General features: G+C 43.9%; 2 protein-coding genes and 1 long non-coding RNA gene across 4 annotated transcripts; 2 read left to right on the forward strand and 1 right to left on the reverse strand.

The window, feature by feature from the left end:
- The first annotated feature begins 9 nt into the window (after positions 1 to 9).
- On the forward strand, positions 10 to 10,837 carry LOC134340385 (homeobox protein Hox-B3a-like). Of its 2 annotated transcripts, XM_063037567.1 has the most exons (5): positions 10 to 237; positions 2,029 to 2,095; positions 4,320 to 4,400; positions 7,585 to 8,115; positions 8,946 to 10,837. In XM_063037567.1, the coding sequence occupies exons 4-5, from the start codon at positions 7,701 to 7,703 to the stop codon at positions 9,716 to 9,718; spliced, it is 1,188 nt and encodes a 395-aa protein (XP_062893637.1). In that variant the 5' UTR covers positions 10 to 237; positions 2,029 to 2,095; positions 4,320 to 4,400; positions 7,585 to 7,700; the 3' UTR covers positions 9,719 to 10,837. The 2 variants fall into 2 exon arrangements, with proteins under 2 accessions (XP_062893637.1, XP_062893635.1); XM_063037565.1 differs by lacking the exons at positions 10 to 237; positions 2,029 to 2,095 and having other exon boundaries at positions 4,100 to 4,400; positions 8,946 to 10,616.
- On the reverse strand, positions 6,069 to 7,849 carry LOC134340400 (uncharacterized). Its single transcript, XR_010016543.1, has 3 exons — positions 7,755 to 7,849; positions 7,548 to 7,600; positions 6,069 to 6,238 (listed from the first exon to the last, which is right to left on the reverse strand). It is a non-coding gene; the product is annotated as an uncharacterized LOC134340400 (long non-coding RNA).
- A 3,871-nt stretch (positions 10,838 to 14,708) lies between the features above and the next one.
- On the forward strand, positions 14,709 to 17,062 carry LOC134340386 (homeobox protein Hox-A2-like). The gene is made up of 2 exons (XM_063037568.1): positions 14,709 to 15,179; positions 15,899 to 17,062. The coding sequence occupies exons 1-2, from the start codon at positions 14,816 to 14,818 to the stop codon at positions 16,612 to 16,614; spliced, it is 1,080 nt and encodes a 359-aa protein (XP_062893638.1). The 5' UTR covers positions 14,709 to 14,815; the 3' UTR covers positions 16,615 to 17,062.
- Positions 17,063 to 25,488: the final 8,426 nt, after the last annotated feature.

The following is a 25,488-nucleotide window of genomic DNA, read 5'->3' on the forward strand; positions in this document are numbered from 1 at the left end:
GGGCCTTCGTCTGTGTCTCCGGGCTGTGATCACCCAGTCAGTCAGGACCCTGATTATTTACATCAGGCCATTTAACAAACACAAATCGGGTCAGGGGGAAGACTTTGCGTGTCGTGCAATATCTCTTAAAAACAAAAAAAAAGGATTATAAGCGATCGCAGAGAAAACCTGGGATAGTGGGACGGATTTTTATTTTCGAGATATTTCAACCCCTCCCGTTGATTGACCCTTAATGTGGTGAGTTATTGCTATTCAAAGACAGGTCATTCAGAGAGAGAGAGGCTTATAATTGTCACAATGAGCCAATACATATTTTGCTTCCTCTTTTTTTTAAATAATCCACTTAGTCCAACTGCAAATGTTTAAATATCCTCCTGATGCTTAAGGACTGTAAATTATTTCGGCGGCAGAAGAAATCTCGCTTGCGTTTAACTCAAAACTGTAAAGGCGCGCGTGTGAGTCTTAAATGTGCTGGATCCAGAGGTCCCAAGTCAGCCCTCTACACACGCTTTGTATCAATACTCTTTTCCGTCGTTCTCTCTCTCTCTCTCTCCTTTTTAAAAAAAAATCGGTAAGCCCTCGCATTATAATGAATTTAAAAATAGCTGTTCTCCACTCTCGGTGATTCATGAACATTTGTTGTCCTAGACAAGGTAAATAATTTATGAGTTTAACCGTCCGCAGCGAAGAGCTGAGTCCTTCGAACGCATTCCTCCCAACTCCCGAATTCTGTTCAGGAATAAACCCCTCAAAAATCCATTAAAGTCAGCAATTGTGTATAAACTAACGAGGCTCCTAGTTTTATGATGAAAACACAGGAGACATTCGTTTATTAAAACCAGCAGGTGAATCTCTGCACAAACCCGATTCCAGACTTACTTTCCCCCCCTTTGTTCTGCTCCGGTTCTGGCGTTTCGTTATGAATGACTAGATAACCTTTATGAGTAACATTACTCTCGCCTTCGCTCTCCTATTCCTTGTTGTCTGCCGTCCCCATTTGATCATTTATAAATGCCTTTCCGTGGTAGCGAGCTGACAAGAAACGAACGTAAAGATTTGAGTAACTATAGAGGTTTTAGGGCGAAAATAAGCAATTTTTTTTTAATGGAAGGAAGTAACACATGACTTGGTCGATTTATTTTCACGAAATTGCTGCCATCTGGGACCAAAAGAAAGTAACAGATATTTGGCTACAGAATCACACAAAGCCTTTTATTTTCAAATTTCGTTACTTTATTTATTAGCCTAGGCCCATCTTTACGTTTCTATACAAGGAGGGGGTCCTAGGATATCACCAACCAAGTGATTTTCAAATACGAAATCCAGTTTTCAAATCGTTCACCCTCGGCATTCGATTGTTTACAACCTTTGAAACTAAAACGGGGAGGTGGTGGTTGGGGGGGGGGGGGTTGGAGGCGGAATGCAAGACACATTGTAAATTTCCACCGCTCCAAAGTGATGCCCGCTTTCTGTACTTGATGCCTCTGGAAGCCCCATGAACCGACTTGAGCGAAAAGTTTTTAACCAAATTATTAAAAAGAGGGCTGGTTAGGTTTCTGTGCCTCTTAAGGATAGGTACACAACATTTAAGAGACAATAAAGGAAACTTATTCGTGTCCTCCAGTCCTAGCGTGGTATTTAAACACTTAATGTAACGACTACTTTAAGAAAGCTATCTTTAAAAAAAACGGGTTGTAGTGCGACTTTATTTAAGGATTAAATACAAATGATTTACAGGTTAATTTCAGAAATATACACAGCAAATTGAAATCTGTTTGGGTGATCAGGACAAGGCTTGCTGAAAAGTTTTCTTAGTATTCATATTTGGCGCCATTTCTAGTAAATTACCGTCCATGCAAAATACATAGTCATTCCTTACACTCCGCTTTATTTCTTTCTGTTACTTTTCCCTGTCATTTGCTGGAATGTTATCGGTTCCCTCAGAGGCCGCGAGCAACGGATTCGATTTTGTAACGATTTCTTTGATCAAAAGAGTTGCCTCTTTCTTCCCCCCCCCCACCCCTCCAGTCTTCGCTCTTTATAAAGACCCCGGCAGAAAATACATCTTGGATCGGAAATCCACAGTGATATTACGGTAAGTCAGACTATTTTCATACACACTGTTTCCCATAATCCGGCATCCTGTTTACATAGGTATAGCTAACTGGCCAGCTTGCTGGATAGATAGATAGATATAGATAGATAGATAGAGAGAGAGAGGGGGGAGAGAGGCGGGGAGGAAGAGAGATCAAGCAATCGTTAGATAAACAGTTATAGACAATATAATGTACATGTTAAGAATATCACGCTTTAAGGCGACTGCAAAGTATTCATTTCCCGACGTTCCGGGAGCCAAATTAAAATCAGATATATTTTGCTGTCAGTGAACTGGAATCGGCTGTTTCAGGAGCACGGGTCGAAAGGAATAATTGCAGCGTTTCCCAAGCACATACTTAAAGACCTTACCATCACGAAAAGGTTCAAACTTTTGAAAAAAAAAATCTCTACTTTGCAAATTAAAAAAAATCGGCAGAAGTCTATAACATCTTGAGGGAGATGTGTTAGGAACAGTCCGCAACTCTGAAAACGACACTCCACCTCCACACCTCCCCCCCCCCAGCCGCGAAAGGAGTTTGCAGACCAAATAATAATGTGGGGGGGGGAAGCGGGGGTGGGGAGGTGGGGAGGGATGACTGTTACAGATATCGTCCAGTTGTGAAAGTTGCGCTGTTAGGTACTGACCCACCTCATGGTGGGGAAGAAAATTAATACACGATCACGCTTGGCCCCTCTCTGTTACTTCTTTAAAACAGTAAAAATCCGAAGATCACTTTGGAACGCTGTTGTGCAAAGTCACCGCGCGCTTTTCTTCTTTTTTAAAAAAAAACACACACATTTGGATAAATATCATTCCTTCGTCTTTCTTAATCCAAACACAAAATGAACTGTCCCAGAGGCCTGCTCACACTTTTGAATCGTTCCTTCAACAGCTCACCACCCCACCCCACCTTCCCCCCACCCCCGGAAAAAAAAAGACGGGAGTTTGCAAAAATATATGAAAGAATGGTGGGAAGGCGTTAAAAAAAAAGTTGCAGAGTTGTAAGTTGTTTAGCAGCTCCTTCCTCCCACGTCCTCCAAGCTCCCCTTTCATGTACTTAACTGGTACAACATCTATTCCTTTTGCACTGCTTACAGCTAGGGTGCTTGGAGTCATAAATCTTACGTAGCCATAAACGACAGAGCCAACGGTATACATAAAACGGGCTAAGATCCATATACTCTCTCTCTCTCTCTCTCTCTCTCTCTCTCTCTCTCTCTCTCTCTCGTTCGCTTTTCCTCAAGTGACAATACTTTTGTTCAGCATTCTCAGGGGTAATTTAAAAAAAAATAAATACATATACATATATATCCAAACTTCACTTTAAATGCCCAAGCAACACAAAAGACCAGATTAAAAGTTTAAGAGTTGCTGCTACTGTTGTACCTGGCGAGTTGTTATAATGCGGAGGGGAGCCCGTACCCCCACTTTCACCCCCCCTTCCTCCCCTCCCCATTTTACGCTGCGCCCATTTTCTTTCCACCGCGCCCAGTGGCTCTGAAGTTTCTTTTCTCCCTTTGCCGTGATTAAATTATTGATTAATGAACCAGTCGCGAGTTAAGCAAACAGCGTTATAGATGGAAATGCGTTTCCTTTTTATTTGAGGGGGCAAGTTGGGCTTTTAGCTCCCCTCCCCCTCCCCCCACCACCACCACCACCGTATTTTTTAAAAATTGTAATATCTTGCATGGATGGTGTTTTGGAAGCTGAAATGCTTCTCTTTGCCTGAAAATATATTAGCATAAACTGACACATAATTGCCAAGCACGTGAAGCAAATAGCGAGCTGGCCACCCGACTCCAGGCCTTGTCCTCCACGTCGCTAATTAGCATAATTTTCCACTTGTGACGCTGTGTTTCGAGGGGATTAACACTCGTTGCCTGCCCTGCACAAGAAAGAAATCGTTTTTTCCCCTTAAAAACGTGCTTTTAATATATATATATATTATTATATTCATAACAAACATACCGAATATATGGGGGTTTTCGTTCTAGATCTCTCTGCCCTGTACCGCTGAGGACCCATTGTTATCTGTGAAGCAGGGCGTACCAGTCTAAGGCTCAATAATATCAGTGCTGTCCATTCAAGCCTTGAGCTTTCTACCGATCTTTCAGCTGTGCCATCTCGCCTTTCTTTGCCGTAGCCTTCAACGAGTGAATTTCTGCGCCATAACCAGCTGTTTTTATCTTTCTCCTTTTTTTTTGCATGTGTTATAAAAAAGAATCTGGGAAGTCCTGCTTATCGATTGCGTGGTGAAACTGAAATATTATGTCTTGCTCTGCATCTATCGTCAGCGGCTAAGGTAAGCTGGACTCAAAGAGGCTATCACTCGTGAATGGCGGAGTATATGTCCCAGTGATTTATGACCATATGACTCCAATCTCGGTTCAAGAAGAGTTCACAAGCTTGAGCTTCCTTTCACGCAGCGAGTGTTCACTTTGCATCTGAATTCAACACCGAACCCGCTTCCACGTCCCTGTTTTACGGGGGGCTGATTTGGAGTATTTTCCAAAACCAAGCTCTCACTTGTTAAGACTTACTTACATCGGCGTTTTACGGAGCTCTATATAATTTAAGGTGTCTAATGACTTCCCTCCCCACCCCCCCTCCCTCCCCTCCCCATTGTTGTCCTATTAACCAAGGTGGCTGTTTTCCCCCCCCGTATTTTTTTTTGGCCATTTGAATGCCCCCCTCCCCGCTCATGTAAGGATTAAGAGCTGCAGGTACCGCGTGTGGGAATCATGGAGAAGTGAATTCTTAGACGCTGCACACTTCGAGCCCCGAAACATGGTGGCAACCGGCGACTGGGACGCGCTTGATATCCCGGCTTTGTTCAGTTTTCTCAAAGCACCATCCAAATCAGAAACCTTCCCCCGCCCCCGACACACACACACTCCCTGTATCTATCTGTAATATTGTAGTTTCAGCGGCGCACTTAAAACTCTGCCACATTCCTGGTCTTCCCCGAAGTGCAGCCGCATTATCCAGCCGACGGCGATTCATTTTATTAGAATTTATTATTTGTGTGTGTGTGTGTGTGTGTGTGTGTGTGTGTGTGTGTGTGTGTGCGTTTGTGTACGCGTGTGTGTGTGTGTGTGTGTGTGTGTGTGTGTTTGTTTGCGTGCTTGTAAATAAATATATATACATATATATATATATATATAAACTTTTCAACCTTTTCGCTCAGTAGCGGAGAGTAGAAAATGTACTGCAGTGAGATGAAAGGCCCCAGCATTTCAGCGTGGATTTTTAAATATATATATATTCTGGGCTGTGAACCCGAGCCTGTCTCACAGAACAAAGATAATATCCGACCCGTGGTGTAACGTTGAACAAAGATTTATAACGTCGCATTTTTACCGTTTCCAAATTGTAGATTTCGAAGCAGGTAGTTCGTAATTGGGAGCGGGGGGGGGTGGGGGCGGGAGTTGTATATATTTTATTAAATCCACTCTGTTTAAGTTGCCCAGGAATTCCACTGATTTAACTGTTTTTGATTTTGTTTTACTAATATAATTTCTAATCTCTTTCTGGGATGGTTCTGAGCAAAAAAAAAAATCAGATTTAATTCTAGTTTTTAAATAAGAGCCAAGGAGGGTTTCTGTACAAAATAAAAGAAACAATTTCGCGAGCTCATTTTAATCTTTATCACGAAGACAAGGTCTTCAATGTACATCCAACGCTGTCTTATCTGACTGAGAACCCATCACCTACTAAAACTACAAAGTGAATCGTTATCTTTAAAATCGTTCATTCTTATTTAGCACTGGAGAAAGCTATTCCGTACGATATAGACAGAAAGTATATATTCAACCCAAAAAAACACACAATTTGCAATATATTAATCAAAACCAGTCACCGAAATTAATATCTCAGTATGACGCGTTTTCTTTCAAAATGGAATAGCTCTAGAGAGCATTTGCCGCCAGAGCTCCGCCGTGTAATTAATAATTCTGGCAATTGCTTCGGATTATATTTTCTTTATTAAAGTCTCGAGCAGAAACCCCAAAAATTAGAAAACGCTGCGAGTATCTGAAACAGTAGTAGAAACGCTCAGGAATCTTAAGAGCGTCTGGATTGCAGCGGGGATGTCTCGCCGTTCACTCTTTTCTTTCCAGCCGCTCCAGGAACCCACGATCTCTTTACCACACACACAAAAAAAAATCTTTATTGGTCGTCTGACCTCTCATACATCAAATTATAGAGCACCTTCCAAGACAATCGCTATTATCCCATTTTAGTGAAGAAAAAGGTTCAAATGCTGGTCACAGAGAACAGAACCCCCTGTTTTTTTTTTGTCGTTCAAAAATACGAAATAACTTGTCGGTTCATCGTGGATAGTTAAAGGAAAAAGCTGTGGCGGGGAACTGGAAAGGCTCCTAAAAACCGCCGCAAGGCTAGGCATGATCCGTCCTTAAAAAAAAAGTATCCAGTTTATACAGGGGGGGCAGAGACAGATAGAGACAAAAGCATTCGCTTCCTCACCTTCCCCTCTCAAAGTAAAACACTCCCAAAAGGCCACGTTAAAGCTAATGCAAGCTATTTTCTAGGCTCCCCCCAAAAAAAGCCAAACTTAACTGCGTTAAAAACAAAGTCTCGATTCCTGTGTATAATGTGTTCACTTCTCAGCACCACGTTATGTGTGCGACATTTTCTCTGATATCCCCCCCCCCCACCCAACGTTTTCGCGGCTGTGTTTTAGGATTCGAAGGACGCAGGTTTTAGATTACCGCGCTCAGCAAGAAATGACGGTGCCTATAAAAGCGTGTTTCAGATTAAAGTTTAAATCCGTAGCTACTGAAACACCCATTAGCCCCTTCAATTTAAACCAGATGTTTTGCAGGGTAAATCTCACCCCGCCATGTTCGCTGTACATTTAAAGGCTGAGGCTTTGGCAGCTCCGTTTTATAACAATCATCGTAAACCTAATTTTAGGCGGTAGGTCAGATTTTTAATCTACATTATTGACAGCGTGACACTTAATCAAGCAAATTGCAATAAAATCATATGTAACGAATTTTTATGGCCTTAATGTTAAACTGAGCTGTCTGTGAAAGTTTACGAAGCTAGGTGCTGTTATCAAGGCTGAGTTTGTCCGAAGTTTTATATATGTATATATGGTATAAACAATTATCATTTTTTTGGAACGCGGCCTAGGCCGAAGATTTTAGCTGCAGGCCGGCGTTGAATCTGAACGCGAGCAAAATGTTTTTGCAGGGGGAGAAATTTGCGAAATGTGTAGCCTTCGATCAGAGCTCACCGTAAGATAATTCCCCCTCCGCTTCGCTCAACCTCCCCCCCCCTCCCTCCCCACCACCACCCGCACCTCTCCTATAGTTTTGACTTTAAAAAAAAGCGCCGGGAATCGGTATGAGCACGGCATCTGTCGTGCTTGTTTGTGAGGGCTATTCATGTCACTTGCTTTTGAGTGTATAAGATAGATTCATACCGGCTCCACTATTATTCCGTGGGTCTTCTAACCTTAGGTCAACTGCCAGGAGGCTATTGGAAGAAAACGTCACGTGAATCGGGGTGCCAATGTTATTCGATAAGGGTGTCAGGACCCTGACAGTTTGTGAAATAAATATTGGGAAACTGCGAGATGCAAAAAACGACATTCTACGACAACTGTACTCTGTTCGGTGGATACACATACCAGGGAGCAAATGGTTTCAGCTACGAAGTGGCGCAGGAACCCTATCCACCATCTTCTCACGTTGAGGGTGATTACCAGAGGTCGGCCTGCTCCCTGCAGCCGGCTGGCACCAGTGGTCCGCATGTCAAATCTAGAGACACCAATGGGAGCTGCATGCGTTCGAACCTCCCAGAGCACCGCCAACCTCCACCTATCTCACCTCCCCAAAACCCCAGCAGCAACGCGACACAGCCAGGCACCAGCAAGACTCTGCCCAAGTCTTCCCACACCTCCACACCCAGCCTCACCAAACAGATATTCCCCTGGATGAAGGAGACACGGCACAACTCCAAGCAAAAAAATAACAACAGTCCCAGCACAGGTACACGAATTTTCTTTTTGCCGTTTTCGTACCCAAATGGAGTGGCTGCACGGTTATTTAAGTCAAAACATTTTTTTAAAAAAAAACGAAAACATTTCCAAACGTGTTCAGAACGTAAACAAGCCTGGCTTAATACTTTAACACTTTGTTGATATACACGCTGTTAACACTAAGTCAAGCTACCCTCGTGTTTATACCCGGTTTCTAAATTTGTTATTATTTTATATTGAAGCTGATATTGAAACATGTAATTATAGGAGATATATACATCATGTCACTGTTTCTAAACAACCCCAGTGTGCGTAAAGGTCACGTTCCAGTTGACTGTGAAGCCAGAAAGTTGATATCACATCAAAGAAAGTAATCCATTAAAACACAAGCAATTACTACAAAGTCATAAACTAGAGTACTCCTAAGTTTGCTCTACCAGTATAGTTGGTAACAGAGGTATTGACAACTCCAATATAGCATATCTTGAGTTTGAATAGGACAAAAAATATTCCATTCATTCGCTTATCTCAAAACAGCATTTGCCCTGCCCTCTTTAAGTGCATCACTCCAACTGAGGAATATGTTACCCTAAACATGCTTCAAATTCAATTTGCTAAATTCTGGGGAAACCCTTGTACTCTTTGTTTCTGGTATTGGGGTGATAGAACCTTCCAGTATTGTTTGATGAGAATATAGAGGTCCTTGGTGTGTTGAGGGGAAGGGTGGGGGGGGGGCCTATTTTTCACTTAAGAGCTATCACATTTATTTGGAGAATTTTGCTGTTCAGATGGACGCACTTTAAAGAAGTAATTATTATTTTTTTATCGCATTGCTCACAGCAGAGAGCGTCAGTGGAGACAAAAGCCCTCCGGGATCTGCCTCGAAGAGGGCACGCACTGCCTACACCAGCGCACAACTGGTGGAGCTGGAGAAGGAGTTCCATTTTAACCGCTACCTTTGCCGACCCCGCCGGGTCGAGATGGCCAACCTCCTCAACCTCAGCGAGCGGCAGATCAAGATCTGGTTCCAGAACCGCCGGATGAAGTACAAGAAGGATCAGAAGACAAAGGGCATGGTGAGCTCTTCCGGGGGGCAGTCACCCACGGGGAGCCCACCACTCTCCGTCCAGGCCCCCGCTGGGTTCGTGAGCGCCATGCACCCGCTGGCCAACAACTCCGCCTACGACGACCCCTCACCTCCGCCTTTCAGTAAACCTCACCAGAACACTTATGCCATGACCACGAGTTACCAAAACACCATGAAAAGTTGCCCAGGTCAACAGCAGAAAAGATATCCCGGAACTGCTCCAGAGTACGATCCCCACGCGATACAGGGGAATGGAGGCTACGGGACGCCAAACATGCAGAGCAGTCCAGTGTATGTTGGCGGGAACTATGTGGAATCTATGTCTGCTTCTGGGCCTTCTCTCTTTGGCCTCAATCATCTCTCTCACCCGGCCTCCACAAGCATGGACTACAACGGTGCTGCTCAGATGACTCCTGGTCAGTCCCATGGACCTTGCGGAGACTCACATCCAACCTACACGGACCTCTCATCGCATCATCCTTCTCAGGGAAGAATTCAGGAAGTTCCCAAACTTACCCATCTGTAGCAGGTGCGAGTGGGGAGCTTGACTGAGGAAAAGTAAATCATATTATTTCTCTCCTTTCCACAATAGTCCTCTTTGGTCCATCATCTTTGAGTCTTCTTATTCATGTATGCTGGCTTGTACTAATATACGTTGCTTATATTGCCCCCCTCATCAAACCTGCCCTCCTATGTAGCATTAACTCACTCCATCCTCCCTGCTCCCTATTCCCCACCTGACTACCACCTCCCCCCACCAACCATTACAATCTTTAGGGTAGAAATGATACTTGGTAATGCAAAAACAGCCCTAGAGGTTGCACATTTATTTCTTGGACTTAACGTGAAACAGGGTAAATGAATAAATATTCTGTCCTTTGAGAAAAGCAAAAGTGAAGACTTTTTTTTGGGGGGGAGGGTATTTGCTGATGCTTGATTTCCTTTGGACACCTGTATTGCACTTATTGTTTACATTTGAATGGGTGAAACAGCTCATGTGAGGCAAACAATTCTAACTCAGCCTTGAAGGAATCTTTAAAAAAAAATTGAGTAGCTGGTGCGTCTTTCAATATGTGTGTATTCTGGTGAACATTCAGATATATTTATTGATTAATACCAGGAAAATATTTCTTTTTTTTTGTATTATTTATCCCCGGCAATACGTATTTATATAAAAAAAATAAAAATCTGTACTTTTTAGTATTTTCCTGTCAAGACAGTTGTATTCACGTCTCTGTAAACAAGTTTATTTTAGTTAATGTAAACTAGAGCAAAATTGTAGTTTTCTGTTACCATTGTACCTAAAAGAAATAATGTAATTAGTTATATTATAGGCATGGGAACAGAATTGGACAGTAATTGTATAGTCTTGGTTTAGAAAAATATAGCATACCCTACTTTTCTGAGACTCCTTGCCTTCTTTGTAGTTATTCCCATTGCTAACAGTTGTCTGTCAAACAATTCTGGAATAAATCTCTTATTAACATATTTTCTTGTATGGATGATATATTCCTGACCATATATCCACCACAAACTGGAAGCTCACTAACATACATTGTGCATCAATGCCCTACTTTTGAGTGGGCAGATGTGATAACAAAGCTATTGCAATCATTCTTTAAGCTCTCTCTCTCTCTCTCTCTCTCTCTCTGTCTGTCTGTCTCTGTCTCTGTCTCTGTCTGTCTGTCTGTCTCTCTCTCTCCCTGTCTTCCCATAAACACACATGCACACTAGCGGTAGCATTTAAGGCAATACCTCTTTTATATGTGCTGCCTAATTAGTTCTCTGCTGTCTTCTGTCTCTATCGAGGTTTCCCAAGCTGGGGGTCCACGAGTGGACCCCTCGGTTAACGGTAGGGGCCCATGGCATGTATTAAAAAAAAAGGTTGAGAGCCCCTAATCTATATTGTTTTAATATCAAGGCCTGTGTATTTGTGTGCGTGTGTGTGTGTGGGGAGGGGGGGGGGATGTAATGTGTGAGTGGGTATACGGTAAGTATTCAATTATTACTTCTTACAAAACTACAGAATAAAGCACTTCTTCAGCTTGTAAATATCTTTATTACCAAACAAGGTCTAGAGACTTACACAAACATTCAGGAATTAATGGGTAAAAACTTTCCATCCGGTGTAATGAGACACCACGTGGTGTCTGGGCAGAGCAGTCATTGGACCTGCAAGAGAAACAAAGAAGAAACGCATGAGCTTCCTGCCAAAGTACACAGACCTTTCCAGCTCATTCCATTCAAAATGAAAGATTTTTTTTTCTTTCTCCTCTCTTGGCCTAGCAATCAACTGCTTTTAAAGTGATGTTATCAGACCAAGACATGCACGAATTTGTATGAGAAATTGATTTTTTTTAAACATTGGTGTGTCTATAAACCATGGGAAACAATTGGAAGTGTAAACTGCCTTGAAAACAAATTTGAAAACTGTGTGTGTGTTTGCGCGCGTGTATGTGCGTGTGTGTGTTTCTGAAACGAAAATTCGAATCAAATGCTTCTACGTGTTTGACAGCTTAACAATCCCAACAAAACTTTTTTTACGACGTTCTCTTTTTTAAATTAAGTTTATTGGATTTTATGAGTATCATAACGGAGCCCAGCCAGTCTTTTCATAACAAGCGCGCCAAACATTGCGATCAAAATCGCAACTCTGTAACAATAGCTTTCAGTTAGCTTATCAGCAGCCCATGGAAAGAAAATCCCAAAGTAAATCTAATTATCTAATCGCGTTTATTTTGAATTATTACGTCGAGTTTTTTTTAAATTTCTATGGACTGATTGTTTAGGAAGCAATAATGATTTTCTGTACTGTTATCTCATGGACCAAATAACATTCCGTGCTGAATTATAACAACAGAATATTAACTAATTTACGAGTCTGTATTTATCCCTCAAGGCAAGGATTCATTAATACTTCCGTTAAATGTTATGCCAGTAACACAACAATGAAATTTATGCTGGATTTAGATATGAAGGCGACAAGAATTAGAGTCAGTTATAAGTTCGGATATTCAATTAAATATTACTGATAACCGATTTAATGTGTACTTAACTAAGGTGAAAACAAAATGTTGTCATTGGCGAATTTTGCAAAACCTTGGTAATATATTTATTTTAAAACCTTCCCATGCCTGCTGGTAACAATATGAAAGACCAAGCCCCTCCAATCATTTCTTAATTGTATATTCTGCGATGTGCACCATTTAAAAGAGAAAGCACCAATTCTGCGCGAAAGTTTTCCTAGATCGTTTAACAACTCTCCAGGGTCTTGCAAACACAATTTTGCAGCTGATGTCAACTAGTGCAAGAAGGGGGGAGAAAAAAGGGTGCGGCGCCATATTGTTCGATTTTCGACCCCTCGCCGTCCAGAGAGAGAGAGAGAGAAAAAATATCATTCACCCCGCGGAAAAAAAAATTAAACCTGGTCTTTGATAGCAACTTGCAGAAATGTTTTGATTATCCCGCATTCCTCGGATCTCAAGTGTAAATTAACCAGTCTGCTAATATCCAACAAGCATTCTCTTTATTGAGCTGTTGGGCGCTGCTTTAAATCTGTGCAATGCGTTACAGATTTGTCTGTAGCGCTATTTCATATCGGATTCAATTACAAATGTGTATATAGCAAAGCACGGGAAGGCAATCTGTGCACAAAAACGGTATCAAATAAACGACAGAAGTTATCTTAGCTATTGCATTTTAACTCGTCGAATCTTTCGGGCAATTTGCTGTTATTTATATTACAGGCATTTCAAAAGCAGGACTACGCATAATTTTAACACGCGCACAAGGAAAAATAAATTCGCAGCCATCAATTCAAAACAAAACGACACGCCATGATACAGCCTTTTTCTCACGTCATATTTTAACCAATTATTCCTCGGTCTATGGTCTCTGAGCAACTCCCCACACCGCAGCCATCAGCAACGCGGGCCACAATTATTGTTAATTTCAGCGGTCATGTTTGGCGCATTAAAGAATATTTTATCTCTGAGCACTTTCTTGCTGAATTAAGAATAGATTTCTTCGCGGCAGGGCCGTTTCAGTGTTGCGGCGTCCTGTGAGGGGCCGCGCTTAAATACTTGCACCCCCGCACACGCTCTAAGAAACAAAGGTTTCAAGACCCCATTTTTTTTTTACCAATTCATTTCACGTCCCACACAGTGTGCACGAGGAGGAATTGGGAACCGACACAAGGCTTTGGGATACATTTCACGCCCAAAAGATAGGGCCCTCATTCGGTCGTATTTTTATTTTTATTTTTTTTATTTTGCTTTAGCCGCTTTGCCAGGGATTTGCAACAAAAAAAAGTTGGCCCGTTTTGTTATTTATATAGGTCGGTGCTGGCGTCTTTGGGTTTAAAAATAAATGCTTTTCATCGCCCCCCTTTTTTTTTCTTTAAGAAAGGATGGTCAGAAAGGAGAGCCTGGTCGACTTCCTGGCATTTGATATGGGAAGGCGAATTCTTCAGTGTGCTCTCAAACCGAAGCTGTCAAGCTGTTCTGTGGCCAAAGATTGATCGCGGCTGTCCTCAGTTCCTTGAGTTTATCTCTTTTTTTTTAAAAAAAAGGTGTCCATTGTAACACTAATGTCGGTCACACTGAAATAGTTTCTGTATAATGTGCTCTGTTCACGTAATCACACATGCATTTTCAATAAACTTTCCTACTTTCAAACTTGTTTTTTTTATTATTTTAAGAAAATCGTGCCAATTCAACCCCCCTTTTTTAATTTGAAAAAAAAAGACACTTAAATCTATCTATAAAGTTTGGGTAGAGGGGTCGGATGCGTGAATTGGGGGGAAATAGGTTCATAAACAGAAAGGGAAACTCTGCGAGATTTGGGGGGCTAGACGAGGAGATGAAATTGGTTAAAATAGTTAACTCAACAGTTTATCGCCACTGGCAGCCTTATTCAGAGTTAAAAGCCAATACTTACCTAGCTTCGGAAAGCCCTTCTGTGCTTTGCAAAGCTACCACAGAACTGCTAAATCCATTCGACCACGGGATAAGACACACTTTGTGACTTGAGTCTAATGAATCTGATATTTAAAGGGATGGACTTTTACCGACTGGGCCTGCAGCAACTGCCTGGCCGATCCCGTGAAAGTTCCATTTTGTCACTGGCCCCTGTTGTCAAAACTTTGAAGATTAATGAGGCAGCCTGTTAATTACTCAAGTCGCCAGATTTTAGGTGCAAATCTTCTTCACTTGAATTGCAAAATACTGAGATGTAATTGGGAGAGATAACTCCCCCCCAAATTAAAAAAAAAACCTCTCAACGTCCAATCTCCAAAATAAAATGACACGGCACAATTAAAAGTGGCGGTGTATAAGGGTAAATTTAAAATTCTGACTTGATAAAATAAAGTGGATTTTTTTTCTTCACTTTTTTTTAATCAATTGCAGAGATAATGGTTCCTTTTCATTAGACACCAAATTGCCATTGGGTAACGCCAATCATGTGACAACGGATTCGGTCCAATTTCAATCTAGACCTCAGATTAATAGAGCCGGTCCCCATACGCCTTGTAATATCAGAGATGCAGAATTAAAGCCTGAAAATATATATATTTCACGACCTATAATATTCATAACTTTCTCCATTCGCCATTAAGAAGGCCATGAATTTCGAATTGGAGCGAGAGATTGGTTTCATTAACAGCCAGCCTTCGCTCGCAGAATGCCTGACGTCCTACCCTGCTGTCGCTGATACATTTCAAAGTTCATCAATCAAGAGCTCGACGCTTTCACACTCGACACTAATTCCTCCTCCTTTTGAGCAGACCATCCCAAGCCTGAATCCCAGCAGCAACCAGCCGCGGCCAAGTCGCGAAAAGCGGCCTCCGAATGGCCGTCTCCCATCCGCCGGCGCGGCCGAGTTCCCGTGGATGAGGGAGAAAAAGTCGGCGAGGAGGTACAACGAAGCCGCTCTGTCATTATCAGCACCAGTCCCCGGGTCATCTCCGACGGCGGAGTCTCCGACAGGTCTGCCCGCAGCCCACACATTTAAATCATTATTTTAAATCAACAATTCTGGTTTACAATAAGCGGGTTTTAACTTATTGCATTGGGAAAGGGTTAGAAACGTAGATGAAAACATTGCATGAGAAAATAATTACAGGGTTACAGCTGACTTCTCTATAAAATGCATTTAAAATTATCCGACATTTCCAGTGGTTAGCCTCCAGGTGCAGCTTCCTTAAAGTTGAATACTGTGATTTTTTTTGTGTGCGTGTGTGTGTGTGAAAAAAATTCACAGCTATGTTTTGAGGTGCTGTATTTGCGCTCTCGGCGGCCATGTTGCTAAAACTCGAACCAGCTGCGGGAACTCGCGAGTAAGGGATGTGATTCGCTGCATCGAATTGTCAGTGCGGGGATATTTATAAAGATTGTTTTTGTCCGCCGCTTGGAAAGATTGAAATCTTTTTTCACGGGACTACATTTCAATGTTTTTTTTGCCGGGGGTGTGGGGGGGGGGGGTGGTGGGAGAGGAAAAAAGGCAATAGCCGAAAACGGTGGCGACGAATTGTTTTCACTGTGGATGTTAAAAGAATTTGTACTCCTCCTCAAACACAGACACACACACACACACACACACACACACACATACACACACACACACACACACACACACACACACACACACACACACACACACACACATACATATACTCTCTCTCTTTCTCTTCCCTCTCTTTTGTCAGACGTTCACAGCGAGCAGGATAACTGTAGCAGCGCACGGAGGTTAAGGACGGCTTACACAAACACTCAGCTCTTGGAACTGGAGAAGGAGTTTCACTTTAATAAGTATCTGTGCAGACCGCGGAGAGTGGAGATCGCTGCCTTGCTGGACCTGACGGAGAGACAAGTTAAAGTCTGGTTTCAGAACCGGCGCATGAAGCACAAGAGGCAAGCCCAATACAAAGAAAATCAAGGCGGCGGAGTAAGTTTCGCCCGCAGCTCGTTACCAGACGGCGAGGCCGAGGAGGCATCGCCTTATAACCAGCCGGTCGAGGCGCCGGGGACTTGCCTAGAAAGTAAAAACTGCGCCGATCAGGCACGGAAACAAAGCCAAAACACGCTGAGCAAAGAACTCCAAAACCTGCAAGCCCTGGCGGGGTGCGGCGGCGACGGTAAAGCGAGGAGTCCTTTCTACCTAACGGGAGCGGCAGACAACGCTTTACCGGCTGGCCAAATTTCTGTGGCTGGTCTGGAAACTATCAGCCCGGAGACCCTAGAACTGGTCTCTCTCCCAGATTTAAACTTGTTCTGTTCGGATTCCTATCTGCCATTCTCCGATGGATTATCTCATAGTATGCAGGGTTCTATCGACAGTCCTCTGGATATCCCCGAGGAGAGTTTTGACTTTTTCACAAGTGCTCTCTGCACAATAGACTTGCAGCGCCTCGGTTACCAATAACTATTGGATAAATCATAGGTCCAGTGTAGAAATTCAGCCATGTCTTTTTTTTTAAAGTATGTACACTGTTTCCTATTTTAAATAACAATAATGTGGAATTTAAAAAAAATCTGTGTGATATGGGATTGATCTCACAGTAATTAATTTATTCTTCAGCCTTGACCCGGAGTCTACAAGAATTACAGTCTTTATTGCACAGGTATTTAATTAAATCTAGTTTTATTCAGTTGCAGTTTCGTAAATTATGTCAAAAAATTGTAGATTCCCCGTTTCAATACTCAGGAAAACTTATATCCCAAGTTGTACTTATAGTTGAGCTGCTCTGTCTTATAGCTTCCGAGAGGGTAACTGTGACGAGTTGCTTTATGTTTTAGAGGTAGCCTATTTATTGAAGATACTGAAATAGTGAATTTTAAATTATTTATTGTACGATATTTTCATAGTTTAAATAAAAAGCAACTTAATTATTTAATGGGTTTGTAGAATGTCTGTGCTTCAAGATGGCTGTCCGTGTGCTTTGTTGGGAATGCTTTTGCAATATGATTTACCCCAGTAATAACTATTACTGAAAATATTTGCCGTTACTTGAACCAGTCATCCCCCCACACCCCACAAAAAAACGTGACTCGCAATATTTTGTTTTAGGTCAGGGATTATCTGATCACTGTGTGGTCACGGTGGATTTACAACTATCTCACCTTATATAGGATGTGATTAAGTGGCCTTCCCTCCACTGTAAATAACTGACTGCGAGGGTAACCAAATATTCAGTCTCCTTTGTATCTCTTAGCTCTGCCTTTTGAGTTGTCAGTTGACAGGGCGCAATGTTGGCTTTACCCTTAAAGGTGCTTTGGGTTTGACAACCACGCCCCCCTCCCCCTCTCCCCCACCCTATTCCAGAGCCCAAGTACTACACGGTTAGTCATTCAACTCCCCCGTGCAGGTGCAAAGTTTACATTTCCAGCTCTCCCTCATTCCTAAGGTTTCCAAAACGCAGTCTTCCGGAACATCGTTAAGCGATGCGGCAAATAAATACCCCAAGAACATGTCGAACGGCGAGGGGCTGCCACCGGGTGGTTCGATGGACAGAGTGGCCGCCTCTTGTTTGTGCTCTGCAGTTGGCGAGTTGTACATTGCGCTGCACGGTCGCCTTAAGTTACGTTGAGTTTAAAAAAAAATACAAGTGCGCAGCTCAAAAGTTTATTCGGAATCGGAAACGGATGATGCCAAGAGTGGAGCGTAGGGTGGGGGTGGGGGGGGGGAGCTTCGAGATGCATTCCACGTTCATCCACACGGTTCCGCTTCTTTTCCCTTTCGCCGAATGAACGAATTTCAAGGAGACTTATAAATAGAGACGATATCTTATTCATGAAACTCATTTTTTTTTGTTATTACAACGAGTGCACCCGGACTGTAGAGAAAGTGTGACATTTCTTCTCTTTCCTATTTTAAAAAATTTATATATATATATAAACTTCTCCTTTCCTCTTGAATGCATATCGTGGTCTATATATATATACATAGAGAGAGAGAGAGAGAGAGAGAGAGAGAGAGAGAGAGAGAGAGAGAAAGTACGAAAGAGATAGAGCGTTAGTTTTCGACAGAATAGAAAAAGATAAACGAATTTACCAAATATAAACATGGCTCTAGAATCTGAAGAGCAAAGCTTCACGAAACTTGCCAGAAAATAACTACCGACATCGATCATTGGCTCCCTCTCTCTCTCTAAATAGATATTTTTTTTAATTCACAATTGTGCTCCACTTTCTGGGGCTCCCACCCGCCCTCGCGCCCCGCCAGGGGAGCCTTATTTACAAGATGTAATTTTTTTTAACTTAAACTCATACATCAAGCTGCTTTATGTATGAAGGAGGTCATTTCGAGAAATCAATCGCACTGACACGAAAATAAATCATATTACGCATTTGCCTAGTCACTGGTGTTTCCAAGCAAGGTATCAATCTGTCGGAAACGCCTCGCGGAAAATGCTGCCGATCTACGGGAATCTCCAAATCCGGAAACGCCTCGCGGAAAATGCTGCCGATCTACGGGTATCTCCAAATCCGGAGCACCTCACCGCAAAATGGCGCCGTGTGGGTGTGCGGGACGCAAAACACTCACCGTTTAACGATTCTATTTTTATTTCATATTTCAGTTTGCACCGAGCTGTCTGCATCATTGCTCCACGCGACTTTAAAGCCCTGTTACATATTTTAATGCTTTAAGCCACTTAATCCTGATTTATTTCGCTTTAAACTTTCCGCCGGTGCCCCCTTTGTTTGCCGTTTTAAAAAAAAATAGGTTTTGCATATTGATCCTTAATAATTCACGCACATTCTTAATTAATTAATTTATGCTTCCCTCCCCCACCCACCCCTCCCGGTAGTCCTCCAAATGCAGCCTGCAGTTAGACTGGGGTTGTTGCCCGTTCGGGCTTCTGTAATGCCAGGAAAGATTCCTCTTGCTCCTTCAGCGACGCGCTCTCGCCAATGCGAAAAAAAAGTCACGAGTCGGCGTGACAAAAACAGACAAACGTAAAGGAACAGGGAGAGAGCAGAACAGAAAGATGAAGAAACTGACACAGCAGAGAGAAAGCTCGATACAGGCTGTGAATGACTTGAAAGAGAGAAAGCAAAGGCACTCGGCGCGCAGCGGAACTTACTGATGGCACGCACAGCCCCGCCGCACGCAAAATGTCGGAGGAACTCAGCAGGTCAGGCAGCATCTATGGAGGGGAATAAACAGTCGACGTTTCGGGCCAAAACCCTTCGTCAGCCCATACTGATACACGCAGCACGGGCATGAACAGATAGACGTACACAAAATGGACAGCAATAGAGGGCGGGGGAGGCGGGGGGGGGGGTAATGACAGAGCAAGGAACAACTGGAAACACGGGGCCGAAAACAGCAGAGGAAGAGTTACACTACCTAAGTCTAAAAAGTAAATGGCGAATTATTTTCGCGTATGCAGGAGGTAAGGGAGCCTTGGATCCAACAGCACAAGGTTCAGGAACAGTTATTAACCTTCAACCATCAGGAAGGAGGTACAGGAGCCTCAGGACCCACACCACCAGGTTCAGGAACAGTTATCACCCCTCAACCATCAGGAAGGAGGTACAGGAGCCTCAGGTCCCACACCACCAGGTTCAGGAACAGTTATTAACCTTCAACCATCAGGAAGGAGGTACAGGAGCCTCAGGTCCCACACCACCAGGTTCAGGAACAGTTATTACCCCTCAACCATCAGGACGGAGGTACAGGAGCCTCAGGACCCACACCACCAGGTTCAGGAACAGTTATTACCCCTCAACCATTAGGAAGGAGGTACAGGAGCCTCAGGACCCACACCACCAGATTCAGGAACAGTTATTACCCCTCAACCATCAGGAAGGAGGTACAGGAGCCTCAGGTCCCACACCATCAGGTTCAGGAACAGTTATTACCCCTCAACCATTAGGAAGGAGGTACAGGAGCCTCAGGACCCACACCGCCAGGTTCAGGAGCAGTTATTACCCCTCAACCATCAGGAAGGAGGTACAGGAGCCTCAGGTCCCACACCACCAGGTTCAGGAACAGTTATTACCCCTCAACCATCAGGACGGAGGTACAGGAGCCTCAGGACCCACACCACCAGGTTCAGGAACAGTTATTACCCCTCAACCATTAGGAAGGAGGTACAGGAGCCTCAGGACCCACACCGCCAGGTTCAGGAGCAGTTATTACCCCTCAACCACCAGGTTTCTGAACCAGCGTGGACAACTTCACTCAGCTCAACCCCGAACTGACTCCACTACCTGCAGACTCACTCTCTAAAACTCATCTTCTCAGTGTTATTTATAACTCGTTTTACGTGCCATTATCCGTTTTCTCTCAATTTTTTGCATTTGCACAAATTTGTCGTCTCTTGCACATCGGCGGTTTGTCAGACTTTGCCTGTGGTGCAGTTATTTTTTTCAGTGATTCTGTTGCGTTCGATGTGAATGCCCGCAAGGAAAATGAATCTCAGGGCCGTATGTGATGACGCACGTGCACTTTGACAATAAGTTTACTTTGAACTTTGCGCTCAGTGGAATCTGAGGGCCAGGGCTCCTGCAAATCCCAGCATTCACGCTGTTGCAGAGTTATGTGTTCCAACACCGCCGCATGACAGTTTAATTGAGTAGAAATTCCTTTAACGTACGTGTGCAAACCTTGACGTGTTATCAATACAAATCTCTAATGAGCGCCTCTTTACATAGCATAATGACCAGTAAAACTTGCTCCACGTCCAGGGAACACGCCAGTGACAATTACAAATCAATTCGACACCCACAGAACAGGCTTAATAAATGGGAACTAGCCACTCCATCCTTAAAGACATAAAGCGGATCCTTTCTCCCGCTCCTCCTCCTCCTTGTCAATTTCTGATCAATTTCATAAATTTAAAATCAATCGTTCAGACATATTTTCTCCATGTTCTCTGATTGGCTTGGAAACCAGGCAGTCAATAAAGGCAGAGTTGGAATAAAACTTAGCTTTTTTTAAAAAAAACTATCAATGCGATTGGAGAATTTAACAATTAAACTCGAAATGCCAACAATAAAGCCAAGTCAAAATGCCAAATTTTAGTTAGTGATTTTGCACATTACTAGTTTCTAAGTTAGACTTTTGAAAGCCTTGGTTTAAAGTGAATCTTGTTCCAAGAAGCCGGCCTGGTGTTCAGACAAAACTTTACAGATCATGCCCACACTAAATGACGCCTATTGCGTATGCATATTGAATGGCCCGCTGATGGTGACTGGAGCATGACAGTAGGTATCTCGGTTTTTTTTTCCCGAGCAGTTATATTTTTTTCTCTCTCTCACACACACACATCGCTTCACTTCCCATTAGAGAGAAGGGGAAGTACTAACCGCCGCCACTGTATTGCTTCACATATGTTGTCCCATCAGTCCTTACAACATGGACACCCGCTGTCAGCAGGCACGTCGCCATGGCAACTGAAGTGCATGATGGTTCAGCTTGGAAACAACATTTTACAGCAAATTTTAGACAAGCCACCAAGTGTCCTTAACAGTGCTGAGCTGTGAGTTTTTCGGTATTATCTTTTCTAAAAAAAAACACCAACCCTATCATTTCCTTAGCCCATTCTTCATCAGAATCCCCAAATGCCCTCTGTATCTTTTCTTCCTCTCAATTTAATAGCTGTTAGAACCCAAGTTTGGTGTTACTCAAATGTCTGATCTTCATTCACTGCCTGTCTTGCATTTTCTGGATTGTTCTACTTTGTCCAGAACTTCGACACTGTACTCCCCCCCCCCACACCCCAATTTGAAGACTTCTCTCTCCTGAGAGATCGATTTCGGGAGTTTTGAACGCAATAACTCATTCAGTATTTGACATTTGATTGTAATTGTAAGCACGGCAAGAAAGCAGCGATAGGGGATTTGTTTAACAGGGACAGCAATACAATGGTTACCTCTGCTATGTGATTAGATCCACGCCACCTTATCGTTCGCTGAATAGAACAGATGGGACCTCATGTGTTACTTCAGACATGAGTGCCCCCTTAAGTCGGTATTAGGGAATCAGTGCAACACACACACACACACAAACACACACACACACACACACACACACACACACACACACACACACACGCACGCACTCTTATAATGAAACCTCTTATAATTGAGAATGAAAAAAGACTCAGGTAACATCTGGGTCTATCCTTATAATTCAACTGCTACAGCCCAGGTAGCAACCTCATGAACCTTTTCATCGCCCTTCCAGCTTAATGACAACTTCCTATAGCTAGGTGACCAGAATTGCACACAGATTTCCAACTGTGGCCTTACCGACGTCTTGTACAATTAAAGCATGAGGTTTTTTTTTGTATCGTCTCAACTCTTGCACTCAGTTCCCTGCCCTGGGAAGGCAAGTGTGTCAAATGCCTTCTTCACCAGCTGGCCTACTTGTCACACCACTTTCAGCAAACTGTGTATCTGTAGCCCTGGGTGTCTGTGGTCTACACCACTCTCCGGGGCGTTGCGATTTACTGAGCACATCCCGCCCTGGTTTTAACACACACACACACACACACACACACACACACACACACACACTCCGGAGGACCTCAGCCGGTCAGGCAGCCGTCTATGGAAGTATGGAAATGAATAAACAATCGACGTTTCGGGCAGAGGCCCTTCATCAGGAGATTGACTGTTCGTTCCCTGCCATAGATGCTGCCTGACCTTTTGAGCTCCTCCGGCATTGTGTGTGCGTGTGTGTACCTCTCTGGTTTCCCAGCGTCTGCAGGATCTCTCGTGTTTCTGGCTGGCGATACAGTTGGGAAGAGAAGAAACGAGAAACCAAGCGTTGTAGAATATTCAGGATGTGCTGTGCTTCCACGGAGATTTTACACGTTATATACGCACAGCAATTTGGGGTTGGCGTTTAATTATGTACTAGTGTGGAGGGGTTCTAGTTGCTAACCATCAGGCAGGAGATACAGGATCCCGAAGACACATATTCAATGTCCTAGGAACAGCTTCTTCCCCTCCGCCATCACCTTTCCGAACCACTTGTGCGCCATGTCCCCCTCTCTTTCCGCATTTCTTACTTAATTTATCTTTCAAAACATATTCCAATTGCAATTTGCAGTTTTTTTTATCATTAGTGCTGCCGCAAAGCGACAAATTTCACGACATTAATGCCAGTGACATTAAACCCGATTGCGATTCAATACATCACGCGAGGCCAAAGTATACTGAGAGAGAGAGAACAAAATGGTCTTGAATAGACTGGAAGGAACTTTGCCGTGTTTATATATTCAACACAATGACGGGGCTATGGAATTTCTGTGTGAACTGGATGATCTGACGTGGGCATTGATGAGGCTGAGATCAAAGGGATTACAGATTTGTTGTAATCGCTTTGTTAGATGGCTTCGACTTTTAAGAAAGAGATCGACGGGCAAAGATTCTGTCTTCTCACTTGGAGAAGGATAAACAAAGATCAGCAAGAGCGATTCCGAACGCTCACTGTCTGGGAAACGAAACTACTTCTTGCTTGTTACAGATGTATAATATTCTGTGAGTGTTCAGGATCGCCTTTATGGGTTGTTCAGAGATCTGTCACCTTGAATCAACCTGGAGTCTTTTGAACACGATCCCCTTTGCATTCCGTGGGAGACAGAACTCGTTCCGAACACATGCTCTGCGTCGTAAACACAGGAGATGCTGAAGCGGCTACACACTCACTCAAAATGCTGGAGGAACTCAAGCAGGTCAGGCAGCGTCTGTGGAGAGGAATAAACAGCCGGGGGTTTCGGGCCGAGACCCTTCATCGGGTCTGGAAAGGAAAGGGTGGGGCGGGGTGGGGGAGAAGTCTTAATCTGAGCCTGGCGTCCCCTACCCGCTTCCCGCTCTCGATGAAAAGTCTCGGCCCGAAACGTCGGTTCTTTATTCCTCCCCATAGACGCTGCCCGACCTGCTGAGTTCCTCCGGCGTGTTGTTTTCTCTCTCTCTCGGCGCGTGTTACTCGGCGTTCTGAACTCCGGCTGCGGAAGGAGGAGGGTTGGGCATAGGGCGAGAAAACCCCCATTCCGCACGAACCCAGGGCTGCAGAAACGGCAACAGGAGCGCCACAAAGCTCGTCCCCCTAGGAGAGGACGCACCCTCCAAGATGTCGGACTGCACCTGGGGACAGCCTGAAAGACCGGCCCAGGAGAGAGGACTCTGGCGGGCTGCTGTCGTCGGCCTGTGTCCCAGTGGGGGCGAAGGGCCTACTGGTAAGCAAGTCCTCGGCGCTATGACCAGTTACAACAGCATGGTTCGCTTCGTTTGAGTGCATCACAGGTGCTTGGTGTCTTTACCGCAGTGCAACCGGATAGAATGCAAGGCAAGCAAGATAATAATAAAAAAAGTAAAACCAATTGGGTTCTGTTCAGCGAAAAGACGGTACTGCGAAAAGGTCTGGGGCACACCTACAGACACGAACAAGAGAACGTCTGCAGATCCTGGAAAACCGAGCAACAGACACACACACACACTGACACACTCACTCACTGACACACACACACACACTGACACACACACAGACACACACACTCACTGACACACACACACTCACACTCACTGACACACACACACACTCACTGACACACACACACACACTCACTGACACACACACAGACACACACCACACACACACACACACAGACATACACCACACACACACACACACACCACACACACACACACACACACACACACAGACACACACACACACACTCACACACAGACACACAGACACACACACACACACACACTCACACACACACTGACACACACACAGACACACACACACTCACTGACACACACACACTCACACACACACACAGACACACAGACACACACACACACAGGCACACACACTCACACACACACACACAGACACACACACACACACAGACACACACACAAACACACACACACACATACACACACAGACACACACACACACACACACACACACACACACACTCACACACACACTGACACACACACAGACACACACACACTCACTGACACACACACACACTCACACTCACACACTTGCACAACACACACACAGACACACACACACACTCACACACACACACACAGGCATACATACACACACTCACACACACACACACACTCACACACAAACACACACACACTGACACACAGGCACACACACACTCACACACTTGCACAACACACACACACAGACATACACACTCACACAGACACACACACACACTCACAGACAAACACACACACACTCACACACAGACACACACACACACTCACACACACACACACAAAAACACACACACACTCACTCACA

The sequence above is a fragment of the Mobula hypostoma genome, chromosome X1 (assembly GCF_963921235.1).
Source record: "Mobula hypostoma chromosome X1, sMobHyp1.1, whole genome shotgun sequence".
In the NCBI taxonomy this organism is placed as follows: Eukaryota; Metazoa; Chordata; class Chondrichthyes; order Myliobatiformes; family Myliobatidae; genus Mobula; species Mobula hypostoma.

Excerpts from the sequence above, each read along its gene's own strand:
- LOC134340385 (XM_063037567.1), top strand. The coding sequence starts at position 7,701 with ATGCAAAAAACGACATTCTACGACAACTGTACTCTGTTCGGTGGATAC. Across the intron at positions 8,116-8,945 it reads TAACAACAGTCCCAGCACAG|CAGAGAGCGTCAGTGGAGAC; the intron begins GTACACGAATTT and ends CATTGCTCACAG.
- LOC134340386 (XM_063037568.1), top strand. The coding sequence starts at position 14,816 with ATGAATTTCGAATTGGAGCGAGAGATTGGTTTCATTAACAGCCAGCCT. Across the intron at positions 15,180-15,898 it reads GACGGCGGAGTCTCCGACAG|ACGTTCACAGCGAGCAGGAT; the intron begins GTCTGCCCGCAG and ends CTCTTTTGTCAG.